At 46.7% G+C, this 16255-nt stretch overlaps 2 protein-coding genes across 4 annotated transcripts; both read right to left on the bottom strand.

Moving 5' to 3' along the window:
- Positions 1 to 1523: 1523 nt before the first annotated feature.
- SF3B4 (splicing factor 3b subunit 4) lies at positions 1524 to 7544 on the bottom strand. The gene is made up of 6 exons (XM_081121313.1): positions 7443 to 7544; positions 6876 to 7004; positions 6072 to 6614; positions 5563 to 5769; positions 3817 to 3990; positions 1524 to 3641 (listed from the first exon to the last, which is right to left on the bottom strand). Exons 1-6 carry the CDS (start codon positions 7474 to 7476, stop codon positions 3454 to 3456), a joined length of 1275 nt encoding a protein of 424 aa, XP_080977439.1. The 5' UTR covers positions 7477 to 7544; the 3' UTR covers positions 1524 to 3453.
- An 802-nt stretch (positions 7545 to 8346) lies between these two features.
- MTMR11 (myotubularin related protein 11) lies at positions 8347 to 15902 on the bottom strand. Of its 3 annotated transcripts, XM_081121311.1 has the most exons (18): positions 15625 to 15902; positions 15182 to 15272; positions 14619 to 14740; positions 14335 to 14395; positions 14024 to 14166; positions 13493 to 13571; positions 13245 to 13380; positions 12912 to 12999; positions 12677 to 12765; positions 12468 to 12592; positions 11978 to 12044; positions 11663 to 11733; positions 10972 to 11138; positions 10499 to 10672; positions 10043 to 10225; positions 9313 to 9606; positions 8796 to 8983; positions 8347 to 8564 (listed from the first exon to the last, which is right to left on the bottom strand). In XM_081121311.1, the coding sequence occupies exons 1-17, from the start codon at positions 15685 to 15687 to the stop codon at positions 8837 to 8839; spliced, it is 2100 nt and encodes a 699-aa protein (XP_080977437.1). In that variant the 5' UTR covers positions 15688 to 15902; the 3' UTR covers positions 8347 to 8564; positions 8796 to 8836. The 3 variants fall into 3 exon arrangements, with proteins under 3 accessions (XP_080977437.1, XP_080977436.1, XP_080977438.1); XM_081121310.1 differs by having other exon boundaries at positions 8347 to 8983; positions 15625 to 15885; XM_081121312.1 differs by lacking the exon at positions 9313 to 9606 and having other exon boundaries at positions 8347 to 8983; positions 15625 to 15896.
- Positions 15903 to 16255: the final 353 nt, after the last annotated feature.

The raw sequence follows: 16255 nt of genomic DNA, 5'->3' as shown, positions 1-16255 counted from the left end.
CAAGCTTTGGCCAAGGCTTTTGGTCAAGTTCTCTGCCTCCCTGAAACTGTTTTCTCATCGGGAAAATGCAGGGCTTGGATGAGATGCTGCATCAAATCACTTTCAGATCTAATAGTATGTGATTCTGCTTTGTTAAACGTGGAGATTTCATAATGCTGGGATATGTTACATAGAGAGGACTGGCAGGCTATGTCCCAAGGGACCTCACAGGTGGCATTTGTGGTATTGAATTTACAACGGGATGTGGGCCTGGGTTTCAAAGATTCCAGAGCTGCATCTTGAAAATACTCATTGTTTACAATTTAGGGAAATATAAAGCCATAACACATACATATTAATTTACCATGAGAAATCTTACTGTCAGACTGAATGAAAACTCATGCCCGCATGTCCAGTACATTCTCGCCCTTAAGCCCAATCAGAATCATAATGTGAATGTATAAATGCACAATGACATAACTGAACAGGAGTATTTGCATCTTTAATGGCATCTGGCCATCCAGTAAGGAGTCATGCCAATGGGTTCAGAAAACTCTTCTTGGCTACAATTCTCTACCCCCATCTCCATGTTATGGGCATCCTGGCCAGTGCTCCTGGACTACTCCAACTGTTGGCTAAAGCACTTTCCAGGATTGTACACAGAACAGTGCCCATGTGGGTCTCAAGGACTCTCCCTTTACTAGGCTTTTATTGCTGACCCCTCTTCAAGGCTGACACATTTTTTATTGAAGTAAGCTAACATTCTCAATTAGGTTATAGCCAAGTACTGCTGGCAGGGAGCCCTTTCTCTTCTTTAAGGTGACTTTGCATACTTTCCACTGATCCATTACTTGCTAATAGAAATCTTGTAGTCTTAGAGAGATCGTATTTTTCCTTTTAAGTTCTAAGGAAAGACTTCATTGTTTTTTCCAGGTACCATGACCCCATGTACCTCACCAGCTACTCCTTCACAGTTCCCTTTGCTGGGTCCATTAACATTAGAGTTCCTAGGGGCTCAGTCCTGGGCGCTTCTCCCCTTCCACCTACTCTATTATCCTTGGTCACCTCAGGAAGTCTCATGACTTTTATGCTGTCTATATCCTGATGATTCCCACATTTATATCTCTAGTCCAGATCTTTCCCCCAAGCCCCAAACCAAAATTTCCATCTGTCAATCCAACATCACCAGACTTAACAGATCCACAGACAAACTTCTGATCCAGGTCTTTCTGGACTGTCTCTTCACTAAGATGCTCAGGCTGGAAAAGACATTTAGTTATCTCTTCTCTTTCTTTCTCTCATCTCTACATCAGGTCTTGTCTGCCCTACCTTCAAAATATATTCTGAATCCACCACTTCTTACCAGCTCCATCACTTCCTCCCCAAGGTAAGCCATCATCTCTCTTTAGCTGCTGCAACAGCCTCTTAACTGGTTTCCCTGCTTCCAATCTTGCTCCCCTAAAACATTCTCAGCAGTCAAGTGAGAATAAAAACAGATCTGATCCAGCAAAGAAATTAGTGCATATATCCCACAGAAAGACAAGTATTTTCTGAGCAGCTTTATTTGTAATATTCAAAAACTTCAACTACTCACCAGAAAATGGTTAAACTTGGGTAAACAAATAGTGGTATATTCACATAAGGGAATGCTATTTAACAAATTTTTAAGACTGAACTAATATATGCAACAGCATAAAAAGATCTCACAAATAATGAACAAAAGCCAGACCAAAAAGAGCACATACTATATATATGATTCCATTTATATAAAGTTCAAGAAAAAGCAAATTAATTTACAGTAAGAGAAAATAGTTACCTCTGGGAGGTGGAAATTGACTGTGATGGGGCATAAGGGAAACTTCTGGGTACTGCAGTGCTACATCGTGATCTAGATGGTGGTTTTAAGGGTGAATACATATGTGAATATCCACCAAAGACCTGTGTGTTATTCTGTATATGTATCACAATTTTCAAAGTTTTCTTTTTAATGTTTTTATTGATTTCAAAGAGAAGAAATGGAAACATCAGTGATGAGAGACAGTCACTGACCAGCTGCTTCCTGCACCGCCCCCTACTGGGAATCGAGCCCAAAGCATGTGTGGTGACCAGGAATCAAACTGTGATCTTGTTTCATAGGTTGACACTGAATCACTGAGCCACGCCAGCCAGGCTCAAAAAAGTTTGAGATCTTATCACTTCCCTTTCTTCAAATCCTCCAATGTCTTCCCATTATACTAAGGATTAAATCCAAACTCTTAACCAAGGCCTAGAAGGCCCTGTATGATCTGGCCCCTGCGGGCCTCCCCAACCCCTTCCCCACCTCTCCCAGGCTTCAGCTATTTTAGTCACCTAAGACTAAATTCCAAAGATAACCACATTAACGTAGATAGTATGTTTAGAGAAATCTAGCTTTCCTCCATCTCTCCTCCCTCCCCCCCATTGTATCAATTTCCACTAATTTGGGGTTTACCCTTACATTTTTAAAATATAAACAAATGTATTCATTATGTACCACTCCTAAGATAGGTAAGGTGGCACACTACATTGTTCTGCATGTGACTGTCTTCACGCAATATATCCTGGAGATCTCTTCACAGTAGGTAGCATCTACATTACTTTCTACTGCGGCTCAGTACTCTATTGTGTGAGCTTACCAGTGTATTCAATCAGTCCCTTACTGATGTATATGAGTTGTTTCCAAACTAGTTATTACAAGTAGTACTACAATGAATAGCTTTGTGCACGTTACTTCATGGTTTTGCCAGCATATCTCCAGGAAATTTAATTTTGTTCTCACTTAATACAATTACCATTGATACTAAGTCTCCATCTTACTGTATAAGCTTGACATAGGAAATAACTGCTGCAGTGCAGGGTCCAGAAATTACAGCAGCACATTACAAAATAATTCTTTAAATGTGGACTAAACACCCTCACTCCTACATTACCACTCTTCTCCCAATATACAAGTATCTCTTTCTTCTAGAAAAAGAGAAAAGTTACTTTGCCAAGGAAAACACCACAAATAAACAAGAAGTTTAGCTTTATTTTCTCTGTGCATCTGCAAAATACTTAGAACCAACATAGAAAAAATAATAAAACTTCCTATGAAAAAAAATTACACTTAAAAAAAACGGCCTAAGGGCCCTGGCCAGTGTGGCTCAGTTGGTTGGGTGTTGGCCCATGCACCAAAAGGTTATGCACCAAAAGGTTCTATTTCCACGTCAGGGCACATGCCCGAGTTGCAGGCTTGAGCCTTGATAGGGGGCATGCAGGAAGCAGCCAATCGAAGTTTTGCTCTCACATTGATGTTTCTCTCCCTCTATTCCTCTCTCAAAAAGTCAATAAAAAAATCTTTAAAAAATAAAAGGCCTAAGGGATCAAGGCCTTAACCCCAGGAAGCTACAGCAACTCTGACTGGTCCAAGGAATTGAAAAGATACTGGAAAGATACAAGAGGAAAGAGAATGAAAAATTACTGAGGGAGAGGGCCTCGAAGTGGGCCACGAGGGGGAACTGGAGGCCGGGGAGTGGGTCTGGGTGGAGGCAGGGGCCCCCTCTGGTAGCCATAAGGTGGGGGTCGTGGAGGACCAGTGTATCCATGAGGGGGCATCAGTGGAGGAGGTCCACGCATACCATGGGGAGGCATAGGACCTGGGTGACCTGTAAGAAGAGGAAAAAAAGTTAATAAAAGCAAGAAATAGGAGATAGTTGATGCTGGGACAATGTAGGGAGAGAAGAGATGAGGAGACAGAAGAGCAGGGGAAAAGGGGTGTGACAAAGGAAGCCACAAGAATATGATGTATGAATATGAGGGAGGTGGCTAGAGCCTACTCACCCATGGGAGACCCAAACGGAGGCCCTCGGGGAGGCATGCCCATTGGAGGAGGTCCAGGATGAGGCATTCCAGGTGGTGGTCGGGGTGGTGGCTGCCCCCCAGATCCTGGAGGCCCAGCATGGGGATGTCCTAGGCCATGAGGGCCATGGTGGGCCAGCTGCATCTGAGACATTCCTATGAGAACAGATACACAGAGAAAGGGCAAAGAAAACAGAATGAAAACAAAGTGGAGACAGAAGTGACATCAGGAAGAGTATGGAAAATAAGGCTGGTAAAAGCTTCCTTTATCCTTGAACCCACTCCAACAATACAAACCAACCAACTACCCGATCAATTCCTCACCCACCTCACTTGCTCCTTCCAAGATTTAGGCACTGTAATAGTGCTGCATAAGTATATAAGAAATTGAGTGATTCTACTGATAGAACTTGGGAAAGTAGCAGAGATACTGTCTCAGCAAAGATCTATTTTTAAAGGATGAATAAGAATTTTTCGGGTGGACAGAGTGGGAATAAAGCATCGAAGGCAGAAAAGATTAGGACCATGGGTGTGTCGTCAAACAGCATAGTATGTTTCAGGAAAACCAGTAACTTCGTTAATCAGGGGCCATTGTCATGAAAAGCGTAAAATGCTATGGTACTGAGTCTGGGATTTACTCTGTACATAAAAGGCAGCAACAGAAGAATTTTGAGTAAGGGTGTTTTAGAAAAATAACTGGGAAAATGTGTCAAAGGTAGAGAAAACTGGAGTCAAAGTAAGAGTTAGGAAGTTCCTACAATAAATTGTATCTGAAATAGTGAGAGTATGAGAGCCTGAACAAGGGCACTGGCAGTGGGGGCCGATGCCAAATATATTAACATGACTTGGTATCAAGAGTGGGGTGATAAGGAATAGTCAAAAATGTCTCCCAGATTTCTGAATTAAGCACCTGAAAACAAAGAATATTAGAGGAAGAATAGGGTTGAAGGGGAGGGGTAGAAAAGTGGAGCTGTCCATTCAGAAGCAGGATTAAGTGTCTAGAATAAGCATGAATCAGAGATATACACCTAGGAGGCATCGGTGTGCAAGTAATGAAACTATGCAGGCACAAAGAGAGAAAAAGGAGCCTATTAAGTGGCCGAGATTGAGGAGAGAAAGATAAAGGATCCTGAAAAACCAAGAGAGAAGATTTTCAAACAAAAAGACATGGCCAACTCATAGACACAGACAATAGCATGGTGATTACCAGAAGGAAAGGGGGGTAGAGGGAAGCAGAAGAGGGTAAAGGGGTGATAAATGGTGATAGGATGCATTACAGAATTGTGCACTATATATTGAAACCTATATATAATCCTATTAACAAGCGTCACTCTAAAAAATAAAAAAGTAAAGGACATGGCTACTTTTGAGTATGTAGGAACAAAGATCAAACCAGATAAGGAGCAGAAGTGTCCCCTAGATTTGGCAATTAGGTCACTGCTTTGGGGCAAAAGTCAGATAACAGGATGGAAGTAAAAGTTAAGGAAACAAAAACAGCAAGTATAGTTATACCCTTTAGAAAAACTTAAATAAGAAATGGAGACAGGGAGGTAGTCATTAAAGTAAACACAGTAAAGTATTTTGTTTGTTTTTATAAAAGAATATCTGAACGAAAGGACAACTCTGGAACTATCTATTACTGTTAAAGGAAAAAGGGCAGCAGCATAAATGGTAATAGGAGATCCTCTTCCAATCTCATCCCTCCTTTTCCCAGCAAAGAACACCCACCTGGATGGGGCATCCCACCCGGTGGAAATGGGTGAGGATGTGAGTGTCCGTGTCCAGGATGTCCAGCCCCTGGGGTTCCTGCTGTAGGGGGCCCATGTCCTCCAGCCCCAGGAGGCATAGGTGGTGGGGGCATGGCTGGGGGTATGCCAGGTGGAAGGGCTCCAGGAGGTGGCACTGGGGGTGGGAAGGAGCCAGGAGGAGGCATGCCTATAGAGAAAATGGAAGAATTAATGAAAGTAAGGAGAGAATGTCTTTAGTGAGCCTGTTCCAATGTGGCCTCTCCAGGTAGATGAGCTCTTTTCTCTCAAAAGCAATGTTAGCCAATACAAACAACTTCAGCCTCCTGGAGACACTCAGCAACTTTCCTCCCCACCACAACCATCACCCTTCAATCCCCTTCTCGTCACCCAGTGACTCAATGTCCTCTTTTATTGGTTCTTTTTCCTTCTTCCTGCCCTTCTTCCTTCCCCCCCAAACCCAAGACAAACATTTTGAATCAAAAGCTTTACCTGGTGGAGGAAGCCCAGATCCCAATGATGATACCACAGGATTGGGGGCAGAGGGTGGAGGCGGTGCATCTGCAAACAGCTGATGAGGGCGATCAGCCTGGGAGAGTGGGTTCTGGGCTGCCAGAAGTCGTTCAGCTGCTGAGCCATGACGTTCACCCTTGGAGTCCTTCTTGAAGGCATAGGACACAGTGATAGGGCGGTTACAGAGATACTGCCCATTCATAGCTTCAATTGCTGCGTCCGAAGCATCAAACGAAGCAAAATTAATAAAGGCATAACCTTTGGAGTTCCCTGTGTCAGGGTCCCGCATAATCTTGGGAGTTTGTAAGATGACCCCAAAGGCGCTGAAAGTATCATAAAGCAACTTCTCATCAATCTCTGGATCCAGGTTCCCAATGAAAATGTTGGCCCCCACATCCAGGTTTTTGTTGTGAGCTGATGCTTTGTTCACCCGGATTGGCTTCCCATAAAGTTTGATCATGTTCATGATCTTAATGGCATAATCAGCATCTTCCTCACTCAAGAATTCCACAAAGCCATAGCCTGGAGAAGTGGAAGAGAGGAGGTTAACTTAAGTGAAATGGTTCAAAATGGGCTATAACTCATTCACCTTTGAAAGCACCAAAAATAAGAAATAATAACCTCACTTCAATTGAGAAAAGTTCCAGAAATAAAAACTGTGAGCTAGATTTGAGAGAAAGAAATGTTTAGGTTGCTTATTCCAAAACAGTTGTGAATACAGCTGGGATCCTCCAGGAGCAGTGTCCCCTAGGAACATAAACGCACCTCTTGCCACGCACTCACCTTGGTGCTGACCAGTGACTCTATCCTTTGGCATGTGGGTGTTAACTACTGGCCCAGCCTGGAGAAACAGTTCCCACAGCAGCGGTTCGCTAACCTTCTCGTCCAGGCCCCCTACGTAGACAGTGGCATCTGAACGATGGGAGAAAAAGGTTAGGGCAGAGACAAGGATGACAGGAACATGAAGATGAAAACCCAGGCGGAGTAATTGGGGGTGGAGACAGGGTATAGAAGCGAAAAGAAAGGAGAAAAAAAAAAGACGTTAGATTAAGCCCTTACACCTTCCTCTTTACAGGAACTACAGAATCTCCTGAAGTCTAACATAGAGTTCTGCTGTAAATTCTCTTTATGATTTTTTTTTTTTTGAGTGGGAAAGCAGAAGACGACATAGAAAGTGCCAATACTACAGGCCTTAGCCTGAACCCGGCCACCCCGCCCCCAGCAGGCACGAGGGCCGGTCTCGCGCCCTCCGGAGTGACCCAGTCTCCCACCCCGACAGAAACACTGGTGGCCACAGTCGAGGCCCTCTCAGCCCCCCAGGCCCATTCCTGGCTCGTTCCCTCCAATCACCCTGGTTCCTCTCAGAGATCGGCCCGGCCGCCATGGCGAAAGAGCTCCCGCCGTCTCCAGACAGCGACTCCGCCCTCCGGACTCAGTCACTGCTTCCACTTCCGGGGCAAAGGCAGACGTAGGGGCGGTGGGCGGCCCGCGGCGGTGGGAGGAGCCGGAAGCGGCGCGGCCATCTTAGGACCGCAGATACTGGGTGCGGGCTGGTGGTTGGAATCCTCCAGTGCTTGGTCCTGCGCTCGGGTGTCACTGCGATCGCTCAGGGCGAGTAACGCAAAACGGAAACGCCCATTCTCAAGTCTGTGTGAGACGTTAGAGGGTCACACTGCCCGCACAATGTAAATTTGAAAGCTAAAGGAACGACACTTTTCATTTATTTTGTTACCCGGAGAAGGGTGCGCTGAGGAACTCCCCAACCCAAGGACTCGGCTGCCTTGGGGCGTGGAGGCAGCTCGCCGCTCCGTTCCGCAGCCCCGGGCTGGGCTTGAGTTAATATTTTGCCTCCTTCAAGGGAGGGATTGCAGAGTGTCGGAGCTGAAGTGACGTTTCAGCTGGCCTCGTGGTTATTGCATAGGGGGTTCAGGGGAACCTGAGGCTTACAGATGAAGTGTGACCAAAACTGAGGGGTGGTTGACATTGACACCCAGAGGATTCAACTTCTAGAACATTCCTGGCCCCAGCAACCACTTCTTGGTAGGCTTTTGCACCATCTGTCCCTAAATGGGTGCAACAGAATAGATAACTTTTTCTCCAAACTGCATGTGAATTCTGCAGAGCCTCACCTGACCCATTCCTTATTTCCTTATCAATAATGTGGTGAGTGCCATCCTCTGTTGGGTCACACCCACCGTGGGCCCACCCCACTCACCTAGGATCCTTTATTCAGACAAGAAACAAAGCCAGCAACCATGTATAAATACTGTGCTTTAATGAACCCCTTAAATAGAAATTCACTACAAAAATATACAATTGTAAGATAGAGGATGTCTCCCATATACATTTCATACCCATAGGAAGCTATAAGGGGAGAAATAGAAATTGGAATTAAAGCAGCAGCAAGAGGAGGTGAAAATGCGCTCTGCACTCAAAATTAACTGCTGGATATCCAAAAGGGATGGAATTGCCCTGAAAAAAAGAGGTGATCATATTCTGTACTGTTTTTGTTTCTTAATTCTTCAAATCACAAACTATAATCTTGAGGAACCAAACAGGACAGAGCAAGAAAGAGTTGGAAGTTAGCACCACCCATCTGCAACGGAAACTCAAGTCGGAGATCTTGTTTAAAGGCTGGAGTGTGAAGGTTGAGGCAGCAAGACCAGATAAGAAAAACTGAAAGGATTAAACAGGAAGACTCACCCCAGACCACCTTTTGCCCTGCCCATGAGAAAGCCAGCATTTCAACAGGATTGGGAGAGAATGGAATTTGGATCTCTTTTCTTGGAGTGATCCTCAGGAGATATTCTTGGAGTCCATTTCCTTAATAGCTCCTGAAGATGTGATAGCTCATCCTGGAGACCAGCGATGGTGGGAGCTGAGAGGCCCATCTGGGAAGGGAGTGAAGAGGAGTAGAGGAGTGTTATTGTAGCTCTAGCTCTCTGCTTCTAAAATCTGTCCACTACTTCTGGCATCTTTAATTCTCTGTCCCCCTCCAATCATGCCCTAGGTTCCACTTGATCTAAGCCACAAGCAGTTTCCCCCACCCACCCATACTCCCAAATCAATCCACTTTGATACCAACATGAATGGTACTTCACTTCCCAATTTCCCCAGCCCTTTGCTTTTCCAGCTCCTGGAAACATCTGGTTTCTCCTAAAACATCTGGTTCAGCAGTCAAGCCCTTTTCCCACTCTCAATCCCTGTCTTCCCTTCTCACCTGGACCTCAGGCCTTCCCCTTAGGTAGCAGCGTCTCCAGAGCCTGATCTGGGGTCCTAAATACCCAGGCAGTAGAAGCCCTGAGGGTAAAGGGCAAGCTCCCCAATGTGAGGGGAGCCCCCACTCTTGATCAGCCAGACTTTCCGAAGAGATAGCAGGTCGAGGGAGCCAACGAGAAGGGACTGCCAACAGGCAGGGACTGCCCCGCCAAGGACAGAGCTGATTCAGGGGAGTCAAGGCCCCTCTAGAGAAGAGCCACACTGAACTGGGAGGTCCAGGAACCATGAAGCTTGGCTAAAGGGGAAAGGAAAATCAACTGGTGACCAAGAAACCAGATGAACCCAATTTCCCCAAACTGGGTCAGAAAGGAATGTCTAGCTACTACTCACTGCACTCGTGATGAAACTATAAGCCTCCCACTGAGAACTCTTTATTTTTCCTCTTCATTAGGCTTCAAAGTAGGCCTCAGAACTGATTAAAGTTGATTTTAGGGAAACTTGTAAAATGTGTGCATGAGACAGAAGATGAGGAGGACCAAAAGAGTGCCCCCTTCTATTCTAGGATTTCTGTCTTCCTGGGGACAGTCGGGGACAATAAGTGACAGCTACAGAAGAGGAGGGAAGTAGCTTTCCCTGAGGAACTTAAGACACTGTATCTTTCCACTTCTCCCCATCTAGTAGGATGAGCCTGTGAGAAAGTCAAAGGAATTTAGGGAGTTCAGACACCTCACCTGCTGTCTAGGGAGCCAGGAATCTGGGCAGTGTTCAGGGTCATAGCCAGGATTATGGAATTGTTGTATCTGTTCACTGCTGTAGCGTAAATCCCAGTCCCAGACAGACAGCTGTGAGTTAACAGAGTTCCCAGAAGGGGGCTGGGAGTACCCTGGGGTATAGACTTGTGTATAGGAGTTGAACTGGACAGAGGAAAACAAGAAAAAAGGATGGTTAAACACAGAAAAAATATATATAATCCTTCTCACAGTTCTAGAGAGAAATTACAAAACTCTCATCTCATACTCCAGGAATCATACGTAGGGTCCAAATCCAGTCCTGAGAGAGAGCACCAACCTCCCCCTTTCCCACCCACAGACCTCACTTTTCATAAATCAAGACTAAACTTCAGAAAATTCTGCTCAGTGAGGGTTGGGGGGAGTGTGGAAGACAAGTGAAAAATGGAAGTCACTGACCTGTCCACTCTGCTTTCCACGCTCCCAGGGAGTGTCTCTCAAGAATGTAAGGGTGTCAGGAACCCTGACACTGTCATGAAGAGCAAGAAGGAAAAACTCAGAGAATTCAAACTCAGCTGGAAACTGCTGGAGGAGCTGCCAGACGCAATCAAGGAAGAGGAGAAACACTGGGGCCTGAGAAGAGGGAAATTAAGAGGATGGAAGCAACTATGGGAACCTAAAGGGGGAGGATGACAAAATGAGGGGGACACAGGGAACAGGGGCTACTAAGAAGATCAGGAAACGGAATCTGAATTGAGCATAGTAGGGAGTGTGGTCTCTCACTCATCTGGGTCTTCCTTCAAACTCAACCTAACCTCAGGACCCTTCAAACCTGATTCACCTCCAATGGATTACAATATATAATTTTCTGATCCTCTTACTTGTATAGTAATACTACCACCCACGCCAACACCCTCCCAAAACATTCTCACCTTTTCACTGACCCCAGTTCCCCCAAGTCGGGTCAGGAAGGGATGTCCAGCTGCCACCCACTCTCGCTGCACTAGTGATTGGAAACCAAGCAGTGTTCGGGCTTCAGGGGCTGAAAGCAGCTGGACGAGTGAAGAGAGGAGGCCATTGAAATCACGATCACCGCGCTCTGGGTGATAAAGAGGGAGAAGGGACAAAGAAGGAGGGGCCAAGAAACTAGGGCAGAAGAGAATGAGAAAAGGAAACATAGCAAGAAGTAAGAGGCACAGAGGGGAAAAGTTTTGGTAGATAGGATTGAGAGGGCACATAGAAGTGAACAAAAAACAAAGACCTTGAATGATTCACTTCATAGACTCCAGATAGAAATACCCAGCCTCACATGTAGGGGGCAGCATTACAAATGTCAACCGAGCTTCCACATTGTCCTTCCCATCACAACCCCAATCCCCATCCATGATGGAAGGATGGGAAGAGAGGGAGAGAATCCTTCTGTTAGGGACCACAAGCTGTGGTGGGGAGGCAGCGGTAGCACTGAAGGATGAGCTAGAGCTCATGGGTAGTTCCTAGTAGAAGGAGAGGAGATTGCTAGTACTAGAAGGGGACAAGGGACCGTACAGGTTTACTCCCTGAGCAGAATCCAGTCAGGTGGGTAACGAAAAAAGTCAAGTAATGGAGTTGACCCAAGAAACTCACCTTGAAGTACTACAGAGCGAACTCTAGATGTCACTAAGACTGAGATGTCACTGGCCTTTCGAAGACAAGACCTGAAGGGGCAAGTAAGGAAGAGAAGGAAAGAATGATAAGCCTGGAAGAGGGGAGTGATGGGTCATGTGATGTAATAGAAGCAGACTCCAAAATCCTGCCCCTTTCTCCTTTTAGGGAGCAGCAAACAACAATCTTCTTGGGAAACCAAGGAGAAAAGTTAATGGAAGGCCACTTAGGAGTCCAAGTTAACAGAAGTTTGGGGAGGGTTGAATTATATGTCATGGCTAGAAAAAGAGGGAGTACCTGACGTAGTCCAACCATCGTGTTCCTTCCAGGGCTGAGAGCCATTTATCCTCAGCTACAGGTGAATCTGATAGATAGTAGAGGGGCAAAGAGATCAGGAGAACTCGGGATTCAGGATTCGGGGTCTATAGCCTGAAGGGTAAAGAATAAGTTAAGTAGTGGTTGCCTTGGGCTGGGGATAGGAATGAAAAGTAACTATAAATGGCCATGAGGTTTCAAAAGTTATATTGTGGTAATGTCTGTACAAAACTGTAAATTCACTGAATTGTACACTTAAGATGGATGAAAGATGATTTTTATGGCATGTAAATTATATCTCAATAAAGCTATTTTTTTAAAAAATACGTTGGGGTCTGGAAGACAGGAAATCAGTATGTGGGAGATGGGAGAGTTGAGTAGAAAACTAAGGATCATTGGGCTAAAGGGTTACTCATCTATAGCAGGCAAATGGTAAACCAAGTGGGGGTGAGGGATCAAAGGTTATTCTCACCAGGCAGGCAGAGGGCCCTCAGCCTCAGGTGGGCAAGTTGTAGATCCGCAAGACTAGGCAGCTCATCCATAGTGTCTACCAGGACAACGTCAGAGTGCCCAGCCTGGAGCATAGACTCCACTGCTCTGGAGGAGAGGGAGTCGGAAAGTAAGGGAAGGGGTCTGCCCTGAACATCTAATCTTTAATTCTTCCCATCAAACTTCCCTCACCTGATATCCTCCTTGTTAGGGTCACTGGCTGTGTAGAAACCTCCACAACGGAGAAGATCACTACCCCCAGGGTGATGCCAGGACAGGCGCTTCAAATGGGTGAGAGGAGGATCACTGTGGGAGAAACTCTTAGCCCCACCCTACCCTTGCCCCCACACTGACCTCACAGGGATCCCCTCCCTCCACAATGACCCCTGACCTCCCATAACCCTCTATTCCCCACCCTCACACTGACCGGTCCACGGCCCTGATGAAAGTGGCCAAATGCTCTCCTGACCTCACTGTCCAGAGTTCGGTTAGGAACCCAGAAGTAACGGGGAAGGCTGTGAAATTAAGAGTTATGTCACATCTTGGCTCAGTGACCTCATAGTGCAAAGCTGTGATTATAAGGAAGCTGCTTAGGAGGGGATCATTCCAAGTAATCTCAGGTTTAGAGATCTAGAGGTAAGGGGGATAGCTTTGTGGATGTCCTAGGAGGCTTGAGTGTGTGGGAAGCAGGGCTTTAGATTTCAGAGAACTGTGGGAAGATTGGGAGGGCTACAGGGGTCAGGGTGGACTGGGGGATCACCTGGTGGCTACGTCGAATCTCTCATTGACAAGACTGACCCGCCAGCCACTGGCCCCCTGCTTTTTCCTCTCAGTCTCCCAGTCTTCTGATGTCTCCAAGAGGGGAATAGGTGGTTTTCTGGAGCCAGAACTTTGGCCTAGGGAAGGAGTGAGGCACAGAGGAGAAGAAAGAGAATAGCTCTTTTGTTTTCAGCCAGCCCTGATTTTTCAGACTCTACCCTTTCCTTACCCCAAAGCACCCTCACTCACCAGCCTTGCTCAGAGTTATCCCTGCATACTGCTGGGCTTGACTGCTCTGAGCTCTGGCTTGGACAATGGCCATGGTCACCTGTGGAGGAAAGGACATCCATCCTTTTGGCTCAGACTGAAGTGAAAAGAAGGAAATGGGTCGTGTTGCTTCACTGTCTTTGTCACCAATAGAGAGAACAGCAAAGACAGTCTCTAACGAAGGGAGCTTCCATGGGTCATGGGGACTGGGCTCTGGAGAATACATCTAGAACCACAGATTCACAGAATGTTAATTCTGGAAGGAATTAGAAATAATCTCCAACCCTCCCTATTTTTCAAAGGATGATAATTGGCAGAGGCAGGCTAGAATTCAGGCCCTTTAATCTCATTGTACTATCATTTATCCCAGCCTTTTAGCCATTCCTTGAGGAAAGAAGCAGAGAGAATGAAGAGAGGGATCCTAAGAAATAAGGGAGTACTGGGAATTGCCAAGGAAAGGATCCCAAGGTTCTAAGGGAAGGGGAGGTCCTTGGGTTGGGGGCCTCTTCTTACCTGAAAGGCCTGAGGCTCTAGTCCTCCAGCCTCAAAACCAACTCTGAGCAGTCGGAAGTCTCGGCCATGAATCAGGATCTCCTCAGGGATAAATTTAAGCAGGGACCCTGGACGATGGAGTTGGACTCGAGACAGGCTACTCGCTGAAGTCAAGAATTAGAGAGCAGTGTAGCCATGGATCAGGGTCCCTCTAGGAGGAACTCTTCCTGCCCACCCCATTGCATCTCTGGCTGTCCTCCGAGAACAGAGGAAGGATTGAGGCGGGGAGCCAACACCCCCAGTGAGCCCCTTCACCAAACCCCCACACTTACCAGCCTCTAATCGCCCAATGTTGGCCAGGGCAAAATCATAGTCACTGCTCAGGGGAGTCTCCTATGGGAAGCACATGACATGCTGAAGACATCTGAAATCTCACATCCTATCTCAGCAGCCCCTCACCTTCCTAGAGATAGATCCCATTGACTACCCCTGATACATTCAAAAGAGAGCCTTTAAGAATAACTCTGTCTCACTTCCTGTAATGTTTGTCTAAATCCTTCTAGGCTCCCCTACCCATTCCCACTAGCTGTCCTTTCCAGTGGCCTAATCATCTCACCTGATTCCGCTGCCATCCACAGGGCTGGAAGGTGACCCTCAAGTTGGTGCAGATCAGGGTTCCAGGCAATTCAGGTTCCAGCCCCTTCCGCACCCCCGGGGCCCATGCTAGGATCTGCTCCCCTACAGGAGAAACCAGGTTATGAGCATTCCCAGTGTTACCCACACGTATACAGCCACTCCTCTAAGTCCTCCGAGACAGGAGGGTCTAAAGAGGGAAGATTAAGATCCTCCTCTAACTCCTAAGAATAAAAGCTTAGGAGGCGATAATTTGTAATCTTTGACTCTAAAGCCTAGAATAGTACCTGGCACATATTCTATAAATATCTGAGTGCCTACTAAGTAAATGAGAAAAGGGGTAACGGTGAAGAATACAGAGGGACCATTGAGATCCAAGCTCCCAGCCAGCTCTGATCAGAGAAGATAACAAGCCTCAAGCAGCAGCAGCTTTGAGCCCGGAGAGGAATATGAAGGTATCTTTCGTGAAAGTATAAAATAAGATTTGAGTAGAATGAAATTTGAAGGTGTTTCTGAAGATGAGAAGTACTGGAAGGACATCATTACCTGGGAGGCATCCAGAGGCCAGGCAACTACCAAGCCGAGGACTCCTGGGCTCCGGCATCCCACTCCCCTGGACGGACTGTGGTCCAGAGAGCTGTGAGGGATATAGGGTTAATCCCCAGGCCTCCCCAACCCTGGGGTCTGGGGCTACCTCAGCAGCCACCTTTGGAGGCCTATACTCAGACTCTCAGGGGAAACTGAGATCAGTGGCTGTGGGGAGCTCAGGACCCAGCTCGGCAGACAGTAAAGGGAGGGGCTGGTTAATGGATAATGAGGCGATGAACTTGAGACTGTGAAAAAGACAGACCAAGCTCCATCAGCCCGAGTACATGACACACCCTCCTCCTGCTCTAGACCCTTTTCTTCTCTTTTATCTCTACATCCCCCCTTCTCACACCCTCTGGCCTACCAACCCCTCCCCCCAAGCCCAACTTTCCTCTCCTTACCCCCATCTCTGGCTCCTTCTGGGGGGCGATGTTGAAACTCTGGCCCCGGCCCCCCCACCACATTTCTCTGGCTCCATCCGGGGACGGAGCAGTTAAAGGTGGGAAACCTTGAGGATGCTCAAACCACTTGGGGAGAGGCTGGATCTTGTAGTTGAGAGGAGGGAAGTTAGGGATCCGATCGGGAACGGGAACCGTCAGGGAAAAGGAACATTTGAGGTGCACGGAGCACAATTTTGGGATCTTTGAAAGCTGTGTCCAGCCCAGCTAGAGGAGACTCCTCGGAAACTTCAGTCGACTTGGGAGAGGGCGGGAGAGATGCCCAGCCCCTTAAAGGAGCATACACACAATTTTGGGCAAGTGGAGCAGCCGGGGAAAGATGAGGGGAAAATGGGGAACTGGGGAAAAATACCCAGATTCCCTTCTTTACCCTACTCCTAGCTCCTATTCACTTCTTGTTCATGAGCATGGAGACTTTGAGGGGAGCAGTAATACCCAGTATTAAACTGGAACAATTTGGGCCACTTCTCTAGACTCTTGAGTGATGGCTTCCCTGGGAAGCTCAGTTTTCTTGTATCTTAAAAGGAGCAGGGGGTGGAGGAAGTGGGAGGAACACAAAAGTAGTTAAGACCTC

This window comes from Miniopterus schreibersii, assembly GCF_964146895.1.
Source record: "Miniopterus schreibersii genome assembly, chromosome: 19".
NCBI classification, from domain to species: Eukaryota; Metazoa; Chordata; class Mammalia; order Chiroptera; family Miniopteridae; genus Miniopterus; species Miniopterus schreibersii.
This window is presented reverse-complemented; position numbering and strand designations above follow the sequence as displayed.